A 27,377-nucleotide genomic window follows, 5' to 3' on the forward strand; every position below is an offset into this window, starting at 1 on the left:
CCACGTTCAGGCACCATATGGAGGCTCGAGGACTATACTACTTTGAATTGTCACGACAACATGGCCTGTGTCAGGTAGCCTCGTTTACTGATAAGGAAGCTGAAACTCAAAAGGAGTGACTTGTCCAGGGTTACATAGCTGACAACTGTGAGTTGTCAGACAGCTGCATTCAAACCAGCCTCCTTGGCCTCTGACACGTAGGGACTTTCCAGGCCGCTGTTCACAGGTGGAGGCTTGTAGGTCCAGGCCCTGCCAGGCCCCACTGTTTGGGAAGACCTCCAGCAGGAAGTGTGCTCACTTTCATGGCTTCATTGATAAGCTTAGAAGGACACGGTTTGCTCCCTTTGCAGCTGTCCTACAATAAGTCTAAATCCTCAGCTCTTCCTCTGCTACAACTAGCAGTGTTGCATGGTGAGCCCATCTGAGGGGCAGAACATGGGGCCCTGGTGCTTTGCTGGGTCGACCTACCTAGAGGTCAGCTAGGGACCCCTCCCCTGAGAGTCAGTCCTGACGCCGCATGAGCGTGGGGCACCTTGGTGTTAGGCTGTGCCTTAGATGTGACACCGTGCTCTCTTACACGGTCAGAGGTCCCCGCAAACATTGGGTGGGCGAGGCGAGGTGTTTGCTTGTAACTTGGGTAGGAGGTTACTAATACCAGGCTCTCTGAGAGGGAGCTACAGATCAAAGGCAGTCATTACTGTAAGAGGAACTGCTTTGCAAAAATGATTATAATGCAACACCTTTCTTCAGAGGAGTGTAGCTTTACCAACATCCTCTCATTAACATTCATGTTATTAGGGTGGTTTTCTTTATCTGCATCTACAGGCTTTCGGTCCCAATCCACAATCTGCATTCTAATGTCCTGTCCCCATCCAGCTGGCCTCCCCCATCCATCTCGCAGCTCTGCGTCCGTCCGTCTGTAAGGGAAGGGCTGAGTGGGGGCTGGGCTCATCTCCTCATCTCAGAAGATTAAGCATAAACCCTATCACTTGCCACCTGGAGCATGAAGCAGCAGCGCTGAAAGCAGCTGTGGCTGTGGACTAAGGTTGGGAAATAACTAGAAGTTCCAGACCACCCTCCATGACACAACACCCTGCTCCCCTGAAGAGACCTGGGCCTTTGGAGAAGAACTACACTCCCCCCTATTTTATTGGTGAAGAAACTAGAGTCAGAGCAGTGAAGTCTGCACAACCCTCTAGGCATCTGCATCCTCTGCTTCTGAAAAGGAGGGATTGGACTCTCCTCCACAAACGAGGGCACTAAGAAACGTGCGGCAAACCCCTCAGCAGGATTGTGCACAGTCCCTGCAGCAACCCCACTGAACAGCAACTGGTGCTGTCTCAGCCACGGCCAAGTCGAAGGCAAGGACCCTGGGCCAGTGGGGATCTTGACCTTGAGTCCAGGGAGTCAGGCGTTCCTTCTCTCTCTGTCCCCATGCAGCCACTGCTCTGTGAGTTAGGATCAAAGGCTGAAGTATTGACTGAGATATTAGGGCAAGTTCTGTGGGTAGTTCTATGTAGTCATCAAGTTGTGATGTCTTTCTTGATGTGAGCGTAGATAAGTGGATGTATTGTGGAGGCCTACACTTCCATCACCTCTGCCACCATCTCCGTTATGGCAGCAGGAGCTAGGATGCTGTGTGACTGTTGGCACATGGAGTTAGACCAGGAATTCTGTGATCTCCAGGCCGCTACTTCCTATATGACTGTCCTCTATCAGGGACAGGAGGGACCAAGTAAGAGCAAAGAATAGTTTCCCTGGAAACTCACCTGCCCCCTGGAAACTCACCTCCCGCCTGGAAGGTTAAACTGAGTGAGGGCGTGTCCATCGTGTATACTTCAGGCTGTGAAATTCCATGCTTTATGTACTTGCCGGTACATACACTGCATTGTAATTCCTTCAAAAGAGCATGTATTTAAATACATACCAGGAAACTGTGCCAGGTGCTTTGTATTAAGTGGTATATGGGGTCCAGTGTACAGTAGACGAACTGTCAACAAGTCATGGATTAGGAAATAGAAAACGAATTGCTGTCAATGCATATCTATTATCTGCTGGGTATAAAGTCAGAACAGTAGTTGTGGAACTCCACAAGAAGTATGTTTCTAGGAAATTTTGGTTCTATAAACGTTTTGTCTACATGACTGATATTTTTCAATGGCTTTCAGAATTTAGATAATTTTAACCAAATAAAAATAAATGTTCAGGGGCCAGCCCAGTGGCGTAGTGGTTCAGTTCACTCCCTCAGCTTTGGCGGCCTGGGGTTCGCAGGTTTGGATCTTGGACGCAGACCTATGCACTGCTTATCAAGCCATGCTGTGGCAGCTGTCCCACGTAAAATAAGAGAAAGATGGGCACAGGTGTCAGCTCAGAGCCAATCTTCCTCAGCAAAAAGAAGAGGATTGGCAACAGGTTAGCTCAGGGCTGATCTTCCTCACAAAAATAAATAAATGTTCTATTGATAAAAATAATAGTAGTAGTTCACATTTATTGAGCTTGTCCCATGTCTTGGGCACTGTGCCAAGGACTTGCTCTACACCTGAGCTCAAGTAAATAAAATACGAGGTAAATAATCAAACAGTGAGTAATCATTTGTTTTCCCACTGTGGTTGCCTTTTTGATCAGAAGTCTGTGGTTCTAAACCCAAGAGAGTTCAAGTAGCTATGACTATTAGAAAATTTCTCTGACAAATCCATGAATATCTCTTCTGGCTAATAGTTGATCTGCTGCAGCTGGATACAAGTGTGATGTGAAAGACAGCACAGTCAGTTAATTCTGGCTGACTTCACCCTGTCATCCTAATCCATTGCTAATATCTGATTGATGACTTACTAAAATTTTTAAGCTATCATTTAAATAGGAACAGGAGGTTTAGCCTAAATTTTGGTGAGTGCTTGTATTTCTTCTGCAGCTGGTGGAGGCATTAACTATAATCACAACTCCTATAAAAATTCACAAGTGCCATTGAACCATTTATTGGAGAATCTCAATTACTAAGTTACCTAAATCGCTCCTGAGTCAGAGTTGCCCAGATATGAAACCTCTGGAGGTCATTAACAAAAACTAAATATGCTCAGTAAGGAAAATAAAAGAAAGAGTCACAAGCCTAGGCAATTCTTTGGCTCATTTCAGTAGGTTTCTGTTTATTTGAATGTTGTTCTCTGGGTCAGCCGAGGAAGAGAGGGCATGTGGAGGAAAATAGACCAGATCTCATCAGAGATCACGGACTAGAGAAGCTAACCGTGCTTTTAGAAACAATACTGTCCAACCTCTTTACTTTATAGATGAGGAAACTAAAGCCCAGAAAGGTTAGGTGACGTGCTGAAAGTCACACAGCCCCTTTGTGGTAGGAATGGAATGACAACTCGTGTCTCCTAACTCTGAGCCTGTTGCTCTTTTCAGCACATCAGCCCCCACAACTTCTCTACAAGGTTACGCCGAACACATCCTTTTAAAGAATCAGAAATTCAGCCCAAATTACCAGTCTGTCATGGCATTACATGCCATCATGTGAGGCGACTGAACATGGTGATTCCTCTTCTCGTTTCCATTTTCTGAGAAAGACCCAGAGAGATGATGATAATATTCCTCCTGGCCATTTACCTAAAATGATATATGAACTAGACGAATTTATAAAGAATGGATGAAGAAAAAGGAAAGTCCTTAATATTTAAATCCATTTGCCTCTACAACTAGGGCAGTGATTCACAACTCTGGCTGCACAGTAGACTCACCTGGGCAGCTTTTGAAACTACGTATGCCCAGACCACACGTCAGGCAAATTAAATAAGAATCCCTCAGGATGGGAGCCTGGCATCAGTGTTTTTAAAGCTCCCCAAGTGATTCCAGTGTTGAGGCAAGTTTGAAAACCACTGTTGGGAGAATGAATCTTCATCAACCCAAGGGTTAGGTGATGGTGATTAACTTGGTTCCTTCTTCCACTGTTCATTTGGATGCATGGGGGTACTATTATCTGCTGATTATCCTCCCAAAAGTACAGCATAGCCTTTCTACTCAAAGTGTGGTCCATGGACCAGCAGCATTGGCATCATCTGGGAACGTGTTAGAAATGCTGACTCTCAGGCCCCGCCCCAGACCTGCATTGAAACTAGATCCCCGAGTGATGCATATGCATAGTACGGTTTGAGAAGCACTGTTGTGCGGGAACAGGCTCACCAGTGCTCTTATGCTGGGAATCGGTCACAGTTCACTTTAGGACAGCTCTGAATGTATGTGCATACACACCTCTTGCAACCACCGAAGGGATATGTACCCTAATCTGAGTGCCGAAGAGGGCAGAGCTCCCCTGTAGCTAGAGATGCTGCCACCTTCCTTGATTTCCTTGTGGACATTCTGAAGGGTGACCTGACCATCTGGGACAGGTCAAGGAGGTGAAGAGGTAAATGGGCCTGTGAAGCAGGTCTTTTGTTTTCCAGCATCCTTGTATGGGCAACTGTATTTTTCCATCCCCTCAACACTCTCAGACGTGCTGGAAAAGGTCACAGGAATGAGACTTACGTAGAATTAATACATCCCAGTCTGTAAGAGGATGAGTGGAGTTGGTGCTATTTTAAGCACAGTTTTTCTGGCCAGAATAAGCTAATTCTAAAGAGGAGCGATTTTCTGCCACAAAGAGTTAATCTGTAATACTTGGCAGCCCAGTCCCACCTTGCAGAAACCATAGGCGTGTAGAGTCCCTGCTGTTTCATCACTCGTGGAGTTGAAATTCCTTACCAGGGAAGCAAAGACCTTATTATCCTGTTTCTCTTGAGATCCACAGCTTAAGAGACTTGCTGACAAAGAAAATTTAGCCACCACGTGAATGCTGGGATAGAATATGCTATCTCCTAATTGGGATGCTTTATGTATGTATGTTTCTGCAATTTGGGAGGCTTAAAAGGAATGTCATCTGCTCCCAAGAGTTGTGAAATGTCCCCTCGAGAGGGTTCTCGTTTTCCATCCTGACTTCTTGTGGATCTGGAGATGTTGTTCACATTTAGGGTTAGTCCTAATCATTTGAAGCACAACAGACATCCTGGGGAGCAGTCCATGAGCACAGACTATTTGTTGCCACATAAAACTAGAACTTCCCATGGCCAGCATTCGCCTGAGTCACAGCTCTCGCTTATCAGACCAGCATGAACTGCAGCTCGTTGACCAAATAAGAAGCAGAAAGAGAACAGAGGAACTGGACGGAAAAGGAGGCGAAGTGGGGCAGGACAAGAGATGGTGTGTGCCCAGAGAATGAACGAATTCGGAGTGTAACATTTGCTGATGGTGCATTAGATCAGGATTTTTTGAGGAAAAAAATGCTATCACCTGGGTTTGTATACAGTGATGCATTTCATGCTCACATTCCTCTACCCATTTCTGTGTTTTAGTATCTGATTTGAGCTGAGTTAATAGATTTGGGGTTAAAAAGTAGCTTCTTCTGCTTAATTGTGCATTCTTAGAGGGTCATACACCTTGTTCTCTCATCAGTGTTCACTTTGCCTCTGCATCACATGAATTGAGTCCTCTGCCCCTTGGTCTTGGAAAGAATCAGAAGTCAGTAAGTCACAGAGCAGCAGAGTCAACACATCAGGTCGTTAGAGAAAATGAGCTCTAGACTCTCAACCCAGATGACCAACTGTGAAATCTCCTTACCACTTGGAAAAGAAGGAAAGGGATACTAAGGATGTTTCAGTCCTGGTGGTAATCTTTGGTCACACCTTCTAAGAGGGGCGTTGATGATTTAACTAAAGAGAAGTATACCATACTGATTTTAAGGACACACCCATGTTATATTTCTGTATAATTGGCTTCACAGGCGATAACCACTCACATTCATGGATGGGAAAAGGCAAATGGAAGAACACTTTGTATACAAGTCAGGGATCTCATGTGAGGCAGGTCTCAAAGGCAACTGTCCCCAGTGCCTGGTTCCCAGACTAACGTCCCAAAGTCTCGTGTGAACCCTGGCCTTCAGTCTCTCTGACAGCATTTGGTTGGACAGACGTTGTAGTTTGGATTCTTTGGGTATGCTCATAGGCATTTGATCTTGACTCTCTTCTCTAAACATGATATGCTCTTCGAGTTTTACGGTAATGCTGATGTTAAATATTTCCAGTGGTACCTTTAAAAGGCTTTATTGGGAAAGAGAAAATTTAACTTAGACTTTAATAAAATTCTAAGTAATGAAAGAATAAATGCACCAGCTTGCTAGGCCCAACACTGATTTATGAAAGGGAAGCTTGGATCTGGCCAAAGCTTGGAACATTGAAGAAGCTGGATTGGAGGAGAGCTGAGTGTAGAGGAGAACGTGTACAGACATCTCAAGCTATGTGCCTTCACAGGGCCTTCATTACACAGTGAAGAGAAATTATTAACAACATACTTTCCCTCCATAGAAAAGGAATTTAATGTCTTTCATAAGGATGGCAGTGAAGAGCCATGCCTTAAACATTGATGCACCCTGGGTTTCTGTTTTCACCCCTTTGTTCTCACACTGCATGATTTCCTTAGGTCTCTGTCATTCCTTCTCATGGCTTACTCTACCTCCTACAGACTGCTGACTCCCAAATCTTGATCTTGCAATCAGACTTTTCTGCTAAGCCCCAAACCTAGCTATCCAGTCCTGTTATTGGAATGTTCTATCCAAATGGTCCACAAGAAATTCCAATACTAAAGTCATCTTCCCACCACAAACCAGGCCCTCTTCATGTATGACTTGCCTGAGTGGATGGTGGTCTCACCAAGACAAAAAGCTGAGATCATCCTCGACTTCTCCTCTGCCTGTACTTCCCCTTCCACACCCCGTATCTATCAGTGAGGACATCTTGTATTCTGCTTTGCAGTATCTCTAGAATTCGGCCCTCTTTATCAACTGGAATTTATCAGCTGTCATCACAGCTAATAAAAGCACAGAAGGGATTAGGGGATTTTTCAAGTTATCCCTGTAATAACTGTACTTGTTAGTCCTCCAAGTGCTTTCTTGATTGGAAGAAGATGGGTGGAATTACAGTCCCTGGGAGTTACACAGTCCCTCACACACTATGGGCATGTGTGAACACTGTTGTGTTATGTCTTATGGTAGAAACAAATGGACTAACTGCTGAATCTAAAGGGTGAGATCCGAACCCCATACTGTGTCCCTTCCTTTCTCTTCGGCTTCTTTGACACTCTTGCTCACACGTTGTATTCCAGCCATAGGACACTACATAAGTGCTGTCTCACGCTTCTGGGAAGGTAGAATCGAATATTCCTTCATTGTAATCCATGTGCTGAAACTCATCCTGTCACCTGCTGGATTTTATTCCCCCTGAATATTTACCTCTTCGTCTCCCCCATGTTGAGCGACAGATTCCTTGAGGAGAGGGAACATTCTCAGAGCCCAGCATAATGCTTCACACCATAGGGGCTGCTCAACAGACGTTAGTTGAATAAATGAACTCTCAAGGATACATTTTATTCATAGATACTTGCTCAATATAAAACCATCTCAAGAGTTCTTTACACACTGGTGGAGTGGAGGTGGGAGGGTGGGCTCAGACTTTGATTCCTCATTGCAATCCTTTTGGTCAGGTCGAACCCTACTCTACAAACTAGAAGCACAGGGTGAGACGTGGCCTCACACCATGCAGGGAGTTTTCTGATATGATCCTTGCTTCAAATATGAGTTTACCAAGGCTTAGAGAGGTCAAGGGGCTTGACTGTAGGCACTTGCAATTGGCAAAGCCAAGATTCGAACCCAAACCTTATGATTCTAACTGTGATGTTCTTTCCACTACAAAACAAATATAGAGTAGCCCAAGTTTCCCAAGGTCTCATTCAGCCCAGAGAAGTAAGAAACCATTGCAGTGGAAAGTTTGCCATTGGCAATCAACTGCTGGTCAATGAAGGGTTCTTACCTTATTTCCCTAATATAAAATATTCCTCTCTCATGTATCCCCTTTCTAAGTCGACTTTTGCCATTTAAATTTTGGTTACATGCCATATATTTAAAGGCCTAAGCCTTAAATTTGATCTTTGGAAGACTGAGCTTTCAGATGAGGGTATTTATAGAACAATTGAACCATCATAATTTCCCTAAGCTCTGCCAACAAATAATTTCCAAAGTTGGTAAACGATCTCACACATTAGAGTGGAAGGTGGAAATCAGAATGAGAAATTAAACTCAAACTCATAAAGAATTAGCAGCACTGAAGGAGAGATCTTCATTTGGCAAAATATCAACCAAAGTTAGTGCTACTGCAGAAGATGAGATGACTAAATATAGCTGCTGAAAACAGTATCAGATGTCTTGCTCAGATGTTTAATGGATCTGCATTTTAAACATGGGTAATAGGAAATAGCCCTTAAGGCATTTTTGCAAACTTGCCATCTATTTTTAGTAGGAAATAATCTTTTTTTTCAGCCAGCCTCATTTGTTTAAAAAGAGATAACTTAATCATTTTTGCTTAAATATGATTACGAAAGGAAAATTGTACTAGTTATCTACTTTCATTCACTTACATAGTACAAATCCCAAAGGCCATGGAGGTAGTTAAATAAATAAATGGAAAAGGACTGCGCAGTGAGGGAGGGTGTTTATTTGTCTGTTGTAAATGAAGTTGTCATTCCTAAGCCAATCAAATCATGCATTTTTTATGAGAGGTTGCAACTTGCAGAGAGATGGAAATGTTAGACACTAATTAATAAACGTGGCTGGCAAAGCAACTCAAACAACTCAGGACTCAGAAGCTAAGCTATAGAAGGAACATCAGAATATGAAATTCAGTAGTGCTTTCCCATTGATTTGATAAAACGCCTATATCCTGTCAGATGGTTCCAGATAAAATACGGTTGGCTTAAATTTTCCAAGGTAGTTTTGAACCAGAGGTCTTAAAGATTTGCTTTTTAGAGGGGTATTCTTGTGGTAGCTTTAGTTTGTCTTAAAGTTGAAAGGAAACTAAGAGATTAATGAATACAGCATCACTAATCTTAACAGAGCATCAAAGCTGCTAAGAGTGGATGAGCGTGCCTTGTTACACCCGAAATACCCATCCATTCCACAGTTGGTTCAGAAGGTAGTGTTGTTTCACATCATCAAGTTAATGTTTAATTTAACTCATACGACTTGTAAATATTGTAGATGAACTACTGGAAAACTCTCCAAACCTTATAATGGAGATAGCCTATGTGAATTGAACTTGTTGGGCTTTTTATGAGTCATCTCAAAAGAAGATAATGCAGCTTCTCTGCTAGGCAATATATGAGTTTGCACCATGTGAAATTGTCACTGTTAACCATTTTTAATCTGCAGAAATGGCAATTCTACATGATTCAACATAATAACTTGACATATAGGTGTTTCTATGTAACACATATACGACGGTTGTATTGGCAAAGGAAACAGTGTGTTTAAATGCTTGAGAAGGGTCATTATGCCTTTTTGTGGATGAGCGTGTGGCAGAAGTTCCAGTAAGAGGGAATTGTCCAGTTTGACCAGAATAGAAGAGAAATGTAGAACAATCATGAGAAATAAGCCTGAAAAGGTAATGTAGGGTCAAAGCATGGAGTTCCTTGAAAGACAGGCCAAAGAGCTGGAATTGAATTTGGCAGATAATTGGAAGTTTTTGAGCAGGGAAGAGAAATTATTAGACTTGAATTTTAGACGGATTAAAAAGGCAGTGGTGTATAAGATGGTTTGGGAGGCAAGAACCAGAAGTGGTCAAGAGGCCATTGCAGGACTCTGAGTGAGCAAGAATGAAGAGCTGTAAGCAGTGGTCTCAGTCCAGCACCAAAAGTTCCCAGTGAGTGACAGAAGTTCAAGTCCAATCTGGGCAGGATATTTCTTATGGGGATGAGGCAGGGGTGTGGTTGAACGAGTCTGAGTAAAGATAATTCCAGGAAGTAGTACCAGGGATTATCACTAACCCAGTGGAGCCCTGGGAAGAAGGCAGAGAGACCAGGGGAGGAGACAAGCTCCCAGTTTGGCTAGGACTCCCAACTGGATACTCAGGGAGTAAACAGGCCCTGTGGACCCAGGCAGCAGGGCAGGTTAAACAAAATGGGCTTCCCCACACGGAGTCAAGGTTAGCATGGGAGGTGCTGTGCCATCACTCACCAGCATGCAGGGTTTGGTTAATCCCAATTCACTGGGTAACAGTGAATGACCTAAAAACAGTATGGGGAAGGAGCCACCAGGATCCTGGCAGGCTGGGTTCTCCTTTATTCCAAGGCTGTGTGAGAACTGAGCCCAAAGGTGGTCATTATGAGGAGAGACTAATGTCGAAAGGACAATTTGTTTTTAAACCAGACTCCTTTGTCTTAAAATATGAGATTATCCTAAGTTTGTGCCCTGTAGAATCATAGTATTGGAAATGTAAATGAAGCGCCAGGTCATTAAACCACTCCTGAAGGGCCAGGTCAGGCATTATGATTTTGGCGTATATTCTGCATGGCTCAGTTAGGAAGCGTGTCTAATTTAGCATCTGGGTAACATCTGGAAGAATGGCTCTTGGAGCATCCATCATTGATTTTGGAAGACAACTCCACAATCGAAAAGAAATCACGGTTGGAAAGGATATCTCTATATTTCCCACATAGTGATAAGGGCAAATTATTACCTTTCTCTTAATTTTGGCTCATCAGTCAGTAGTGATTGTGATCTTCCAGCTGTCACATAAAATCCTCGTGTGGTCTTTTGCTGTGTTTGGGGCTGTCATAATATTGCCCCAGCAGCTCTATAATTCTACAAGCTTTTCCTTACATTGAGTCTTTCCATTTATCTCCATTTCCAAAATTGCTTTATACTCTCCAGTTTTTGGTCATTAAAACATATAGATCTAAACAGAGGATTCTAGACAAACCTAGGTACCATTTTTTAGTTTTAACTAGTTTTGATTTGCTTTTCACCAAATGTTTTGGGGAGCTCAACTGACTGGTTGAATTGTTTATTATATCCCCAAGACACAGTGACGGAGAGGGAGGAAATGAAATGTTATCAAAGAAATTGCTTTCTGTTCGTAATAACATTGCTCAACACAATAACAATACTTTCTACTGAAATAACAGCTAATTAGGCACCAAATCTGACTGGAGGGTTAAAAAGCACCGTAGATTTACCTCCCTAAGTACTATACTAATATAATCCTGAGAAAAATTAAACTAAGAAAGGATTAACATTCTTCTTCAATAGCAATGCTTCTAAAAGCATTACACTTGCTCTTTGTTCGACAATTATTTTTCACTCATGTTCCATGCCTCCTATTTTGAGCCTATTCATTTTTCTTCTCATTTTGAGAATAAATAAAGCAAAATGGAAGCTTGTGTTATTATTTAGTATGAAAACACGGAACCTAATCATAGCTAATGAGTATAATAAAAGCCGGGCCGTGTCTCCTCTTGTTTGTGTGTGTTTTATATACAGAAGGTAACATAGGCTGAGTAACAAGGACGCTGAGTAACTGAGTTACAGATGGGGTTGTGGAATGGTGTTTGACAGCCCATTAGAGTCATCTGTCAGAAATGATGACTTAATCACCATAACAGACTCCAAATTCCCTCATAGAATTCCACCCAGAGTAATCTCATTTTCCTGCAATATTTTATTTATTTTATTTTTTGCCAGGATTAAATGGCTACATTGCTTGTTTTTTCTCCCTTTAGTATATACCACGTGATTGTAACAGGAATGTAAATAGGTGGTGTCCTTACAGCTAACAAAGCTGCCATGGGGGTCAGCCCAGTGGCATAGTGGTTAAGTTCGCGCACTCCACTTTGGCAGCCCGGGGTTCATGGGTTTGGATCCTGGGTGTGGACCTACACACCGCTCACCAAGCCATGCTGTGGTGGCATCCCGTATACAAAATAGAGGAAGATTGACACAGATGTTAGCTCAGGGCAAATCTTCCTCACCAAAAAAAAAAAAAAAAAGCTGCCTTGGAGCCTAATAAGCCAAAGCAGATTTATAATTCTGGGTTCTACAGGTGTTTCTCCTTCCCTGGATTGTTAGTATATATGAAAAAGCTGGGAGTTGGGCAAGATAGCTGTGTACTTCCCAGGTGGCCAGAAAAGGCCACTGTATATTTTCTTAGCTTTCCAACAGGACCTTGTCCTTTTTCCCTCAAAGAAACTCTTATACTATGTAAAATAATAACGATAACTTTATTGAGCATTTATTATGCAGTCAGCGTTTTAAGCACATCACGTGTATGCATGGCTATTAGGAAGAAATAGTAATTTATTTCCACTAGGTGTTTTTTCCCCTGGAAGAGGATGGATAACTTATGTTTTTTTGCCACGGGAAGAGAATGGATAACTTATGTTTCTTTGTTGTTGTCACGCTCAAATCCCCTTTTTTCTTAGCTTAGATAACTTTTATAAAAATATTTGTCAGCAATATTGGTTGAAAGTGTTCTACGCACCTACGATGTTAACTCGGTTAATGACGATGCGCAAAAGGGCCATTTGGGATAGTACCGTGACTCAACGCATAGATGACCATCAGTCTGCTTCCACCAAGGAATCTGCATCTTCACAGGGCAGCTCTGCACTCAGTTTTCTCCAGAATTTCCAAAGCAGTAGTCAAGTAAACAGGCATTGCACAATCCAATCATTGCACAGATACCAGGGCCTCCTGGAGTAAATGCTGGCCTGTCCAATAAGTGGTTCACATTTTGACTCGTTTTATAGATTCCAGTGTACTTTTTTGCACTCACAGTTTGTGAAGAGACCACAAAATGTAAGATCGATTAATGTCAGTGATTCAAAACTAGTACTTTCTTCTCACAGAACACTTGATAGCTGATCTCGCTCATCACCAATTTGCTTCTCATCAACGTAGGCATAGAACGTTTCAGATAGCTTGCCCCATGAAACAAAGCTCAGAGTCTAATTGCATTTTGTGTGTCTTATTGAGAGGGGCTAGAAGGGATTGTAGAAGAACTGGCATTGAGCCTCTGGATTGGAACGTACAGTTCCTTCACAGTCAAATGGCATGTGCACTGGACCACACTTTCCTAACGTGGTCATAAGGCCGTGGGTTTTTTCTTTCAATCACTGCAGCTTTTTAAATTTTCTTACCTGCCTTTTTCATGGAGAACACCCAGACAATAATTTTTGTTCTGAGGCTAATTTAAAGTATTTTATACATACATGTATGTGAAATGTATACACACATAAACATATATGCATGTACACATGTATATTGCACACATTCATACGTGAGTTTCTAATTGGGAAGAAATCTATAGATTGAGATGGTCTTTACGTCTAGTATGGAAGAAGAAAATTTTGGTAATTTTATAGGTTCTTGGAAACCCCAAACTTATGTGCAGTACAACTGTCTAGATGTATGCTAGGGCAGTATGGAGGAGCGGTGGGGGCTTATGCTCTGGCCTCAGACAGTCTCGAGTTTGAATCCCTGCTCCACTAGTGACTTGCTATATGGCTTGGCCAAGTTATTTAATCTCTCTATCCCTCTCTCCCTCAGCTCCTCATACATGGCTGTCTCAGAGTGTTGTGACACTTATATTAGTTAACACATATAAAGAGCCTGCAACAATGCTTGGCACAGGAAAATTGAGAGCAAAGGGAAGATTTCCTCAATTTTCACAAAAATTGTCCAAATTCTCCACTTCACTTAACACGTGTAGCTATGAGCTCCAAGTTGGGCTTTGTCCCAACGATAGAAGGCAATTTTGACTGATTCAACACGTTATTTTTGTCTACATTCTTGCAGAGGTGTCATTCTATTAAAGATATCTTAGCAAGTTTACCATCCTGTTATCATAATAGAAAAAATCAGAGAAATTCAAAAGTTCTTGTTCAATACTGATAAGTCAACATTCCTAAAGCTACCTTTGTTTCTTCCCAATCTTCCTTGTGCAGAGGATAATATAACAGCAAGTGAAATGGCAAAATTACCTACCCAAAGAGATAAGCCAGCCTATATAGCTTTGGGGGCTCCTTCCTATAGTAGAAGAACCCTTGACAATACACGCACTTTCATTTGGGGGGTTGGTGTGCCTCCGGTTGGTGGCAATTCTTTTGAAACTTATTTTTGCCATTTATAAAACTTTTTTGAGAAAAATTCAGAACATATAGGTGCTTTTGGTATTTCATAGTCTACTGTACAGAAAGATACAAGGTATTCTGCATGAATCATTTGCCAAGTTGTCATAGAGTGAAAGAATAATTCCAGTTTGCCTCTCCTGGCTGGAATCCCTTAGTTTTCTCATTTGGCCCATAGCTCTTTTGTGAATTCACTTCTTTCCCGCCCTTCTGTTTCTCCCTTTAAATATTTTATGGGCCGTAAGCTTATAATATGTGCCATCACGGCTGCTCTCTCAAGGAGGCGGGATAGGTTTAATAAAGAGATGTATAACAGTGACTCCGTAAAACCCATTTCAGGTTAGAAATAGCATTTTTTATTGAATCTGGTGTTAAAGGTGGTTAACTCATCAATTGGCGATGGCTGGGGTTAAACCGAGTTTCAACACGAGTTCTCCTGTGTGTGCGAAACCAGCTGCGTCACTTTCCTCTCAACCATGTCCTTCCCTCGGGTCCTCCAACTCCCAGCCCTGGCCTGTGTTAATGTTGGCTATTTAAACTCAGAATCGTATTCATCACAGGACTAAGGCAGAGAGGTTTGGGGGCATCATGGCAGACTTGGTCTATAATGGGAACTCGAGAGAACGCAGTTAGTGAATGCTACTGCTCTGTGGCCCAGCCTCGTCTCTGTCCCTGTGACATGATAGGACTCGTAATGGAGGCAGTGACAGCTGTTGCCAGGGTTATGTTCAGCTCCCTATAGTGCAGTTACCCCCATAGATGGTGGGTAATGGCTTTGCTCCAAGCTCGTATCCTCATTTTCATTTTCATGAGCCACAGCTGGGCTCTTCTGTGACGAATCGAAGGTCAACACATTCAGGAGTGAGGAGCGTCAGGTCCTAGCAGAGATCTGCCATTCTGAAGACCAGGCGTTGGAAAACCCGGTTCCGGGGTCCTGTGTGTATACGAGGGGAAAAGGGGGGCGAGGGCCAAATGCCACTGACTCATTAGGAGGGAGGATAAGGGGTGAGGCTTTATACTGGAAGGCTGGCGTGCTCCAGCGCTGACGGACAGTTTCCCACAAGAGAGGTACGGATGGCAGCTCCGCCCGTGTCAGAGAGGAGCAGCCTGCATATTATGAAAGCCTATCGACCCCAAAGAAATGGCGCCTCAGTGAGCTGTGATCACAAGGCCCCTCTCTGTGAGTCTCCACCTTCTGTGTGTGTGATGCAATGCTCAATACACAGATGGAAACGCAATTAAACAAGGGATTTCTGAGGAACACACGTGGCTTCAATCCCCCGCCACCCTGGGAAGGATGTAGGGAGGGAGCTCTTAAAATTTCCCCTTAGGTTTCATTTGTTTCTAAACAAGTAGGGCTAAATAGAGACCAAGTTAACTAGTACCTTAATGTGTAACTTGAGGCAAAATGTTGGTCTGCAATAAAAAGGAAAATCATGTGCAGTCATAGAGATCTTCAAGGAAATGGATTTAGAAGGCTTTCTTCATAGAAATGTAAACTTGATGAAATAGGTTAAGTCAAATTTACTCCCATGGACCAGGATGTATTTCCAAAGTGATTGACCTTACTATCTCCCTGGGATGAGCACTCTGCCAACAGGGAGCCTGGTTTAAGACAACCAGAGGCCTCCTGCTGTCTAAGTTTGCTCCAAGGACAGCTGACTCGATCACAAGTAAGAGACTCGCTGCTACTGTTTCACCATGCCCTAGGAAAACTACCCTGTGAATGTCACAGGCTGGTGTTTATGAAATTCCTAGATGCCTCCAACAGTATAGACAGATCATGACAATACAGACCACTGAAGATTTTTTGAGACAGAGCCAATCTTTTATGGTTATGGAGATTCAGTCTCAATTTAATTAATGCACATCTCTTAGGGGACTTCTTTAAAAATTCTTGAAGATCATATGCTCACTGCCATAGACAGAAGGAGGAGGGAACTAGCCTCCATCCTGACTCTGAGATTTCTTTACAAGTGGTGAGACGTTAGGAGGTTGGAAGAGTGACTGCCTATTTTCCTCTGGGCAGTTGCTGTCAGCTGGGACTCCAAGTGCAGAGCGCAGCATGGAGCTCCAATCTCCTGTCTCATCCAACTCTGGCGGTGGATACTGCCGGTTCCCTAATCTCGACAGAAGCAGTGTTGAGAAGCGGCAGTTCTGGTTTCGTCTTTAGTTCTTGAGCAAGGTGCTGAGGGTGTGGTCACTGGCTGCCAATCCTGGTTCCTAGAGCAGTTTCAATTTGGGGTTGAGTAGACTTGCACTGTTTCCCTCAGACGTGAAATTGCTCGATCCATGAATATATTCCCCACTGTTAGTCTTGTTGTGCTTTATGTATTTTGCATTTGGTGAATGATCTTGTAGACTTCTCTTGCTTCGTCTGTTGGTTAGAATGCCATACCATCATTCTTTAGCAACAACATAACCTATTTTCTCATACTCCGTGCCTTCAAATGTGTTATTCCTTCCCTGAAATCTCCTTCACTCATGTCACAACTAGTATTAAGGTTCCTTCAAGACTGAACTCAAACATGGCTTCAGCTGAGATACATTCTCCAGTTTGCCAGCCTCGTCCATGTTGGTATCTCTCCTCTGAGTTCCCACGCTGCACACATCATTCTGTGGGAACTGGTTGACTGTCTCTACCACTACTTTACAAGCTCCATCACGACGAGAGCTCTTTTCCATCCATGTATCCCCAGCACCTAACAGAGTGTCTAGTAAAGGCAGAAATAGGTGAATGAATAAGTAGTCTTAGAGTCATACTGGGTCAAATCTTTGAAACCATTTCCTGTTGTAGGGAAAGAATCCCTTTATTATAACTTGAAACTTTAAACTAGGATGTTTGCTCCCTTACAATAACTTCCCTACTGCTCTCGACAAATCTCCCAAACTTCTTGGAATCATGAGATTTTGAGAACGACTCCTCCAAACCATTTTTTGTCTTCCTTGACATTTACATCCTGTATCTGATCAGAAATTTGTAACTCAAATGAACTGCTCATGATAATGAGCCTTTCTTAAGATGGTACCGGGTGAACATCTCTCTCCAAGAAGGTCACAGTGCTTTAGATACATTATCTAAGTTGTCTTCGGAGCATACCTGCAGTAGGGTGACCACCCATTCCAAATCACCATGGTCGGATGATCCAGATCTTGGTGAAGTTGACTTTTTCCACCTCTGGGCCCAAAACAAAGTTCAAGTCTGCCGTGGCAGGAGCTGCTTTATGGTGACCACTATCTCATTCCTGAGCCTTCTGGATAGTCTTAGGTCAGAAACTGAGCTAATTCTCTCAGCAGCTGCAAGAAAAGCAAGAGTCAAGTCTGAGTGTAATATGCATCATAAAGCTACATAGATAAAGTGTTATGGGAGTTTAGAGGAGGGAAGATTACTTTCATCAAAGGGGATATTACAGGCGCCTTCACTGAGTGCAGCCTGCGGTTCTTCATCGTAGGCTCATATGTCCAAGTCCCATGTTGGGCATTTTGTGGAGAAGCAATGTGCTGTGGGGGAATTGACACTGGATCAAGAGCAGGGAGCTTAGATTTCTGATCCCAGCTCTGTCATGGACCAGCTGTGTGTCCTTAGTGAAACCACTTATTCCCTTCAGACCTATAAATCAAGAGCATGGGACTAAATGATTCCCAGGGCCCTTCACAGCTTTGGAGTGGAATGAATTTGACCTGCGGCTCCCAGGTTCCTCCTGCAGACCTCCATGCCCTACACATGCGCTCTGTGCTCCTTTTCTGATGTTGGTCACATTTCTTCTTCTTTATATATGTGCATATCAACCACCGTGTTGGATCGTAAGCTCCCTGTGGGCAAGAGTCACATCCATTTCATTTCTGTGTCCCGTACATAATGTAGGTGCGCTTATCTCCGCTCTCCTGTACCTTTAATCTGTGAATCCCATCAGAGTCTTTTCAGCATATTAACCTGTTCAAGTCTTTCTACCTGGAAAGGAAAGACCGCACCCCCATCTTCCTTCAGGCTTCCTATCTTCCCTCATTTGCAGCTCATTATCTTGAAATAGTTGTCTACATTTATCATATCCACTGTTATCTTTCCTCTTACTCCCCTACTCCCTACAAACTGGCATTCTGGCCCCCACCACCCCACAGAAACTGCTTTTGATAAATTCCCTAAAGAATTATTAATTTTTTTTTTTTTTTTGGTGAGGAAGTTTGTCCCTGAGCTAACATCTGTTGCCAGTCCTCCTCTTTTTTTGGCTTGAGGAAGATGAGCCCTGAGCTAACATCTGTGCCCATCTTCTTCCATTTTGTACGTGGGATGCCACCACAGCATAGCTTGATGAGCGGCATAGGTCCGCGACTGGGATCCAAACCCACGAACCCCGGGCTGCCGAAGCAGAGCACACTGAACTTAACCACTACGCCACCGGGCCAGCCCCCCGAAAAGAATTTTTTATTGCCAAATCCAAAAGGATGCTTGAGCGTTTTCACCCCATGGGGTCTAGTGGCGCTTGCTCTGATCACCACATTGTTCTTGAAGCTCTCCTCGCGTGGCTCCTGTGCGACCAGTTGCTCCTGCTCCTCTGACTGCCCTTCGCTCTGTCCCTCTTAGCCTCGTCTTTCTGATATTCTCCATGGTCTGCCCCTGGCTCTTGTCTCTCTTTACTTTTTCCCTCCCTATACAGTTTCATCCATGGTTGTGGCCTCTGGCGTTACCTCCCAGAGCAATCTCTAGATCTTGAGACTCACATTCCCAACTTCTCTCTACGTCGCAGTCACATCAAATGTCGCATGTCCAGACCTGCTCTCATCCGTCTTCCCCAAAACTACTTGCTTATGTTTTCCCTATTTGGACGATGACCCCACAATATATCTAGTTGTCCAGGGCTGGGGTTCCCTCTCCCGCTCATCCAGCCAGTCACCTCTGACCTTTAGACCTTCAGTTTCACATGGATGTTTGCAATGGCCTCCTAACTGTTCTCCCTGTCTCCTCCATCTCTCCTCTATAATCCATCCTCCACTGTAGCCAAAAATGACTTTTCTAGAATACAAATTTGGTGTCGTTGGCTTTGCTACTTAAATCTCCTACGCTTGACCGTTGACTTTTAGACAATGTTTCAGTTCCTCGGCGCACAAGATCCTCTGAGACTGGGACGCCCACAGTCTTTGCAGCCTCTTCTTGTGTGCTTCCCCACAGACATTTTGGACCCCTTGCTAGGAGGAAGTATAGTCTTGGTCACCACTGTGTCCTTCTGTAGGATATTCCATTGGTTTCAAATGCCATCCCCCCTTCCTCTGCCGGCAAGTCCACCTTGGCCTTGAGGACTCGAATCAGACATCACCTTTGCTGCAAAGCCTTCTCTTCCCTCACCAGGCAGAATGAAGTGCCTGCTCCCCTGGGCTCCCACAATGCCTCATTCCTGTGTCTACATAGCACTGACCAGCACACAGTGGGCCCCCGAAGGGTCTGAACTTCCTTACTGGGCCTTTGTACCCCAGTTCTTAGCGTAGAGCGTGGGTCACAGTGGGTACTTCACACGTATTTGCTGAATGAGTAGATAAAGGCGTGTTGGAAGGACAGCTTACTCAAGGACTCAGTCCATCTTCCCCAAACATTTTTTTTTTTTTTTTGGTCATTCTCTCCATTGCCTGTAGGATAGAGGCCACATTCCTTAGGCCAGTTCAGGGTTTAGTTCTGCCTGCTTTTTAAGTATATATTCCAGTCTTTTCTGAAAAGACTAGTCTACTTACTGACCCCTAAACAGTCTGTTCTCATTCTAGTCTCTCCTCCACAAATTGAATACATTAAGGAATGGAGTTGGGAATACGAGTAGACCCCACACCTCAAGGCCTATGTTCTATGCATAAGAGCATCTTGCCTTTTAGAATAAACGAAGCCGCTCTGAATTATTTAGCCTCTTGGCCTCTGATGGTACTCCCTCTTTCCTCTTCCTCTCGTGTTTTGATGACCCTGGCAGGCGTCAGAGGCACATGGTCCTGACTGCTGGATGATCATTTCCTATCATTTAAGTGCCAGAGCCAAGTACCATTCCCCTTTCATTTAAATAAGATGAAGCCCAGAGCTGTGGCTTGTGAGTGATGGAAGTCCACTGGGGAAATTAAAGGTTTAGAGAGAACGGGACCGACTATAGTAAAAGCATTTGCACAGCCAGTGATTCCATCTACCCTGTGGCTTCTGTGTTCCTTGGGGTATGGTGAAGTATGAAGCAAGAGGAGCTTTGGAAGTAGTCGGAGGAATTTATTTTAATTGGAAATGGTGGTAGCGTTCTGTACTTGGAGTAAACTGCGGATCGTGCACAGTGGTGTGATGGGCATTGCATAACGAGCCGTAGAGAACCCGGTTCTGCCACGATTCGGGATCTTGGCTCCATTTTGTCTCAGGTTCTTTCTGCTCCTGCGCACATACTAAGCATGATCATAAGATCTCTCCTTCCCTCTTTCTCTCCTTCCTTCCATTCTTTCCGTGGCTCTGCATTCCTATTCCATACTTGTGTTTAATCAAAATTATATAATAGTGCCTAAATCGGTCCACTGCTAGATCTTCAGATTACTCATAACTGTGAGACCTAAGAAAAACCCATGCAGCAGACATAGAATGGCCAGAAGAAAAACAGATAATCTCGGGCCGACCTGATGGCGTAGTCGTTAAGTTGGCGTGCCCTGCTTCAGCAGCCTAGGGTTCATGGGTTCGGATCCCAGGCACAGACCTACATACCGCTCATCAAGCCATGCTGTGGCAGTGTCCCACATGCAAAGTAGAGGAAGATTGGCACAGATGTTAGCTCAGGGCCAATCTTCCTCACCAAAAAAAGAAAAAGAAAAAAAAAGATAGCGTGCATGTAAATTTGTAATAATGCAAAATAAAAATAGCTATTTTTTCCCTATTCCCCATTTATTAAGGACTTTACATGCATTTATCATTTAATTCTCACAACCCTACTATGCAGATGCTATTTCCATTTCACAGATGAGGAAACTCAAGCTCAGAGAAGTTAAGACACTTGCCCAAGGTCACACAGCTATATTGAATGGCAGAACCAGGATTACCTATAAGATACAGACAGAAACTATACTGAGTGGCAGAACCAGGTTTCAAACTCAAGTCTGACTGCAAACCCCAAGCTTTTAAAGACTGCGTGCCAGTGCCCCATGACTTAAAAGGACTCTGTTGCTGAACATCAAACACAGGCTTGCATTTTAATGTGGTTACTTTTAACTGGGAGCGGTCTTGTTACTATTTGTGCGCCCTTATCAGAATATCAGAACTCAAGTTTAATAGTGTGGGATTTCTGAGACTGTTTATACAGTTGTTCAATCTGCCTTTACTCTCTCACTTTTGTGTTTTTAGATGCATCATCCCATTCAGATGAAACCTGCAGATAGTGAAAAGTCAAACGGTAGGTGGTGACCGACTGTCTCATTTCATGTCTGTTTCTCTAAGTTAAGAAGGCAGGTGGGGGAGGGAGGAGCCAGCCCCAGTTGCTTTTTCTCTCTGAAAGGCAGAGAGAGCTGTTCCAGGAAACTTCCACTGCAGCTGGCCTGTCTGGAAAAATGTGAACCTCCTCTCCTGCCTCATTTATCTCCCATGTAGAGACCTGCAAAGATGTTACAAGAAATGGTTGTCTGTGTCCCTCTGTTTGGGACTTGCTCTGTGTGGTGACCCTGTGGCCTCTTGCCCTTGTGTATCTCCTCCCACAGAGCAGCACGGGACCCCGATGGGGAGGAATGACCTTATTCTATGCAGAGATGAGTAGGAAGGGGGCCTTTTCTGCTTTCGTTGGCTCCTCTCTGGCTTGGAGACTGTCTTCTGGCACTCTTCTCTAAATTGTACCCATGGATTTGCATCCAAATTCATTCAGAATTCAGTCTGCTGATTAAATAAGCTTACACTCGGTGCGAAAATATGCGTTTGATGAGGTCCGTGAAATAACTGAGATTTGCCTCTCCAAGACACGAGAGGGTTGATGGCCACATTTCTCTCTTAAGTTTTTGCTTCCATTTATACAAACCATCTGTCCCTGTTTTGTTCTTTGCATTTACTGAAATGTGTGTTAAAGGAATCTTCTAGTGTCTCAGACCTCAGAGCCTCCCTGTCCCACAAGGCTGACATAATCAGCACGGTTTCCTTCCACGGGCAGCTCTGCACCTCATTAATTAGTAATCAGGGCAGAAGCCACGCACTTGGAGATCTGCATATCTGCAAATGTAAATTATGATTGGGCTCTAAATCTCTCCACAAGGTGTTTTTTGCTAATTGTAGTGCATCTCATTTTCTGGCTTCCTCACCGACTAGAAAGTTTTGAAGAAAATTCCCAGTCGCATCGTGGTGCTGCTAGCACTTGATCTGTCTGTCGGAGAGTAGACTTGGGTGCTTTCCCACCATCTTCAGGTCCGCCGCACCCTTCTCTGAGAGTCAGTTCCCTTTTTCCTATACTGCTTTATCACAAACATGCATTAGTGTCAGAGGGTCTAAAATCTGCCACTGCTTTGTTGCAGGACCTTAGTCAAGTCACATCATCCTTTTATTCACAGTTATTCGTTAATGACTTTCCGTGAGTCAGGCATGTTGCTGGGGGCTGGGGCAGCAGCAACGAATTTCAAAAAGATGAGGAAGAAAAGACTACAGAAGACACTGCCCCTGACCTCATGGCACTTCCTGACAGACTGTCTACTGATTTAAGTATCTAATAGTCACTTAAAGACTGAACTTTAATCTCTTCATTCATAAAATAGGAATAATGGTAATGGCCTCGCATAGATTGCCTTTTTTTTTTTAGGACTCATATAAGATATTTGTAACAGTGCTGTGTAAATGATAGAGCACTGGTATAAAATGTTCATTATCATCATCACCCAGATTTTCCCTGGCCTTATAGTGTTCTGCAGTGAGTGTGTCTACCCAAGCAGGAGGCCCTCGACCCATGCCGATTTGCTCCAGAAATGCATGTTTATAGTCTGTTCTATTCCTCATGGGAGACAGGAGAGAGGAATCTTGTATTTGTGGCATGAATCCTATCAGTGAAAATCATCTGGGAGCTTCTGGCCACCAAGAGATGTTCCCTATCCTTTGGCCCCATAATTCTCTAAACAGTGTCAGGACAAAGGCCATGGAATGAAAGTCTGGGAAGAAGGGTTTGTCTTATTTCTGAACCTTAGGTCATAGTTATAAAAACATGACACATTAGACAACTGAGTTGGAAATGTTTGACCTGAAATACCCATCGTTGTACCATGAAAGGATTTCTTCTTTTGCATTTTCTACCGCCCCGGCACGAACCCTGACTTAGAGCATCCTGTCCACAAGAAAACTGGGAGGTCTCAGAAGGGTCCATTGCCTCTGTTGTCCACTGTCTGTTTCAGACACTGAGGGTGATGTTTGCTTTGGGTCTAGAACCACAATGACAGAATAAGACGGCCATGGGCACACCCAGTTTTGCATGATCTCAAAAGACAAGCAGGATTGGGCACTATTTGATTAAGATGAGAGAATACCTAACAACGCCATTTTTCATGAAGCAACACTGGGTAGTAGTTAAAAACTCTTTTGGAGGGCCCAGACTTGACCCCTGGCCCTGCGCTTCTTAGTCGTGTCCTTGGGCAGGTTCCCTAACCACCTGGCCTCCGCGTCTCCAGCTGTAAGCAGGGGCTTTGGTGGTCTGTAGTCTGAACTCCTCTTGTAATGCCTACCTTACAAAGTCATTGGAGGAGTACATAAGTTAACATCTCTAAAGAGCTCAGCCTCATACCTGGCACATAGTAAATATTCATAACTGCTAAGTTATGGGCGTAACTCTGGCTAGCTAGCAGCCAATCTAGTGCATTCTGAGCAACAGAGGCTGGCTTTTCCAGACTTGGGCTGTTCATACTGAAGCACAGATCTGTACTCACGAAGGAAAAGCCCAACCTTCTCGTTGGGCCCATTCTCCCTTTGCTTTGTAGATTGACCTTTATTTTCTGACTTCCCAGTAAAAAAAAAAAAAAAGCCAGAAAGTGTCAATGGACTGAAAGCTGCTTTTAAAGCGCTCTTCTTTATCGAGGCTCATGGAGCCTCACCTTGCACAGACATGAACAGGTTTCAAGGTTTTCCTTGGACCTGACTGAAGAATCAGGAGAAATGTATAATTTGCAAAAGCAAGCGATAAGAGCTGCAAGCCTTCTCTGATTTCACATGGCAGTTTTGACAGGTAAGCATAGTTTCCAGAGCTCAAAGAGCACGAAGATTTCTTCAGCTCATATGCTCTAAATAGCTCCTGCAGTTGTGAAAGAAATCTAACGAGCTCTAATTGCACTTTTATTGAGTTTGCTGACATTTATGGATGGCACAAAGGACTCATCACAGTTAGACAGTTACTGTCTTCATCATCACGATGTTCAGATTGCTAGAACTTTGTATTTGCTGAGCAAGAAAGGGCTGTTAATCACAGATTAATTAGCGATGGACAAATGACATCCAGAAAAGCAATCACTCTTGTAAGCCTTTGTCGTCTAGAGATTCTGACAAAGGGAACCTCTATGGTGAGCCCAGAAATGTTAGTCTGCTCTTAGAGCTGCCCTGCACTTTCATATTTTACATAACGGGCTTCCAGAATCTCCATGGCTTCCTATAACCTGCCCTTTTTGTTGGCTCTGATTTAAGCTACAGCCTCTAGCACATTTATGCAAACTTGCAGCGTTTTACTTCCTGCCCCTGTGCATCTGTGCCAGGTGTCCAAAAAAAAAAAAAATCTCATTCTGGATTAGCAATAAAATGCTGAGACCTGTAAAAGGAACACACTGAATAAATACCCAAATTGCAACAATCCAACTTGGTTGTTATTTTTCCATTGCCCATAGTTGGATGTAGGAAGCACACTGAGGAGGTGTGGATTTCAGGCACCAGCATAAACTAGCACAAACATAGTTACTCTCTTTCATTCTGTATCCCCTCAGAGGGCCTGTTTTCCAGTTTTAATCCTTTGTTGCTATGCAGAAAAAGATAGCAGCTGTGCAAGATTGAAATTGAAATGCAGTTGCTGGATCTGAAGTTTGTCTAGCAGTGAGTGATGAGAAAGAAAAGCATAGGGGTTGCCCTTGGTTCTGTGCTGGGGATCTCAGTGGCTGTAGCCAGTGTTCCCTCCTGTGTCATGCTCCTGGTTGACAGGATTGTTTTTCACTCTTTGGACAGAGCATAAATCCGTCCTGCTTTAACCCTCCAACCTCACAAGTTGTCAGGGGTCCTTCAAGCCTCGAATCCAGAAATGCCATTTAAGCCCCCGTCTCTTTTCTCAAGGCCTCCGAAAACCCCAGTGTGCGTGCATCATCAAGTTCAGAGCTCGCAGAAGTCAAGTTAACTAAATATTGTGGCGGGAGGGTGATGAGCTGCAAGCTTCCAGTAGAGAGGACTCTCGGGGTGTTCCCATCCAGTGGCTTTCCGATTTACTGGAAGATGAAGAAATAATTTTGAAATTCAAAGTGGGGAGACTCACTGATTTCGAGGCAGTATTAAATGCCATATGTTAGCACTAACACATTGAAAAGTTGTTAATTAATTCAGGCTGCCCTGAATCCAGGTGTGACTTTGACAGATTGTACACCGGGGTGTTAGCAGAGACTTACAATGAGGGATTTTTTTTTTTTTTAGATGAAGTTTCTATTCCCCGAACTTAAAAAAGTCCCCATTTGTAATATTAACCCTTTCTCATTTAAACAGTGGAAGGAGAACTGGAAATGGCCACTAGTATGGAACACCTTTCAGTTCTGCTGTGGTCATAACTGATGGCTGTGACCCCATGTGTGCAGCACTTTGTATATAAAAGTATTTCTCCCTCGTTCCTTGGTTATGCCAAAGGAAAACAGACTTTTTCCCTAGAGGGCAAGGACCTTATCTTTTATCTTTCTTTAATTCCCCTAAAGCACTTAGCAGAATACTCTGAACAGAGCAGGTTTATTTAAGCAATTGCCATTCTTGTTGATTAAAAAAATGGTGAGATGCTTACTGCCTATGAATACTGAGGGAAAACCCACCAAGAAATTCATCAAAAATAGATGAAAAAGTTAAGTGAATTCAAGATAATTATGTTTATTTAAAATGTTGACAAAGCTGTGTAGGGATCCGTAAAGTGGGCATCCCAGGAATCAATTTTATGAATAAATTTTCACTGGAAAATAGGAAAAACTCAAGGGTGAGGAAAGCTGGATGTGTGTAGTTATCCCCATTTTGCCATTAAACAAACAGGGCCCAACTGTTAAAACCCCAGAGCTACACTGGTGAGCAAAGGCTTGCAAACATGCAGCTTTCGTTATGTGTGCACACTCGCCAGTGCTCACTCACACACACACACAGTCACACACACTCACACACACCGGGAAGGAAGTTAGCATTTTGAATAGCACAAGGATGGTGTAGGTTTCCAGTTTTTTTCTTAGCTATTGCTTGTTATTTAAAAAAATGAGAGTTCTCCGTCTCCCTGCCTGAGCGTGTTTACCTTTCCTGATACCTCGGAAGTCAGGACTTCTTTATAACTGGTTTCCATTTTCTTAAAATTCATCTTAGGAAAAAATCATTTTCCAGCTTACTCAGAAGCTGCCTGTTTAGTTTACTCTAGCATCACCCTGAAGCTCAAATCCTGCAAATTGTTTTGGCCAAATACCATAATTATAGGTTTACCAGTGAAACCAAGGACCAACTGGGAATTTATCATTTGCTTTTGTTTAAAAGAACTAAAACCAGATTCTTCAGGAAAAAAAAGAAAACAGGAATTTTTTTTTTTCTCACATCAGGATATTAGCCATCGCTTCCTTGGGTAGGAGTCCCAGAGATGAGAGGGAAGTTGCAGGGGAATAACACCTACAACTAAAAGTTTTTCCCTCCCTGTTCTGCCCCATTTCAGTCAGTTCCATCCCTTTCCCCTAACTGGTCAAGGGAACGCGCATCCTCTCAGGGCCACCAGAATCCTCACGTGTTAAGGAGTCCGGCATCCTAGTGGTCGACCTGGTGTTAGAGAAGATCTGTTACCTTCCTCATACATTGAGCCCCTCTCTACAGATGAAGCAGAAAATGATGCATAGTGTGCTGAAGTCAGGCTGCTTTCCTCCATCCACCCAAAGCCAGTCCTTACTTATTCCCAACTGTGTACCTTGCCCAGTGAGTATGTTCTTCCCCCGTCCCATCTAGATCCTGCCTGTGCTTCTTAAAGGCCAGCTTAGATCCCACATCTTCCCTCCAGCCTTTCTCACACACTTCAATGCACCAGTCATAGTTTACAAGTACAGTGGAATTGTAGTTTTCAACCTGTATTCCTTGGAGCCCTGGATTTTCTCTGCATTGTCTTAGGAGCTGCCACGAGTGTGGAGAGAGGCTGGGTGGAAGG

General features: G+C 43.6%; 1 protein-coding gene across 6 annotated transcripts in view; it reads left to right on the forward strand.

Moving 5' to 3' along the window:
* Nucleotides 1-27,377, forward strand: part of CELF2 (CUGBP Elav-like family member 2) — a 308,590-nt gene that overhangs the window by 200,560 nt on the left and 80,653 nt on the right. For all 6 annotated transcript variants that reach the window (XM_058532399.1, XM_058532404.1, XM_058532400.1 and 3 more), the window contains exon 4: nt 21,377-21,425. In XM_058532399.1, the coding sequence (XP_058388382.1) occupies nt 21,377-21,425 (49 nt within the window). The remainder of the gene's footprint in view (nt 1-21,376; nt 21,426-27,377) is intronic.

Source organism: Diceros bicornis, chromosome 36, assembly GCF_020826845.1.
Source record: "Diceros bicornis minor isolate mBicDic1 chromosome 36, mDicBic1.mat.cur, whole genome shotgun sequence".
NCBI lineage: Eukaryota > Metazoa > Chordata > Mammalia > Perissodactyla > Rhinocerotidae > Diceros > Diceros bicornis.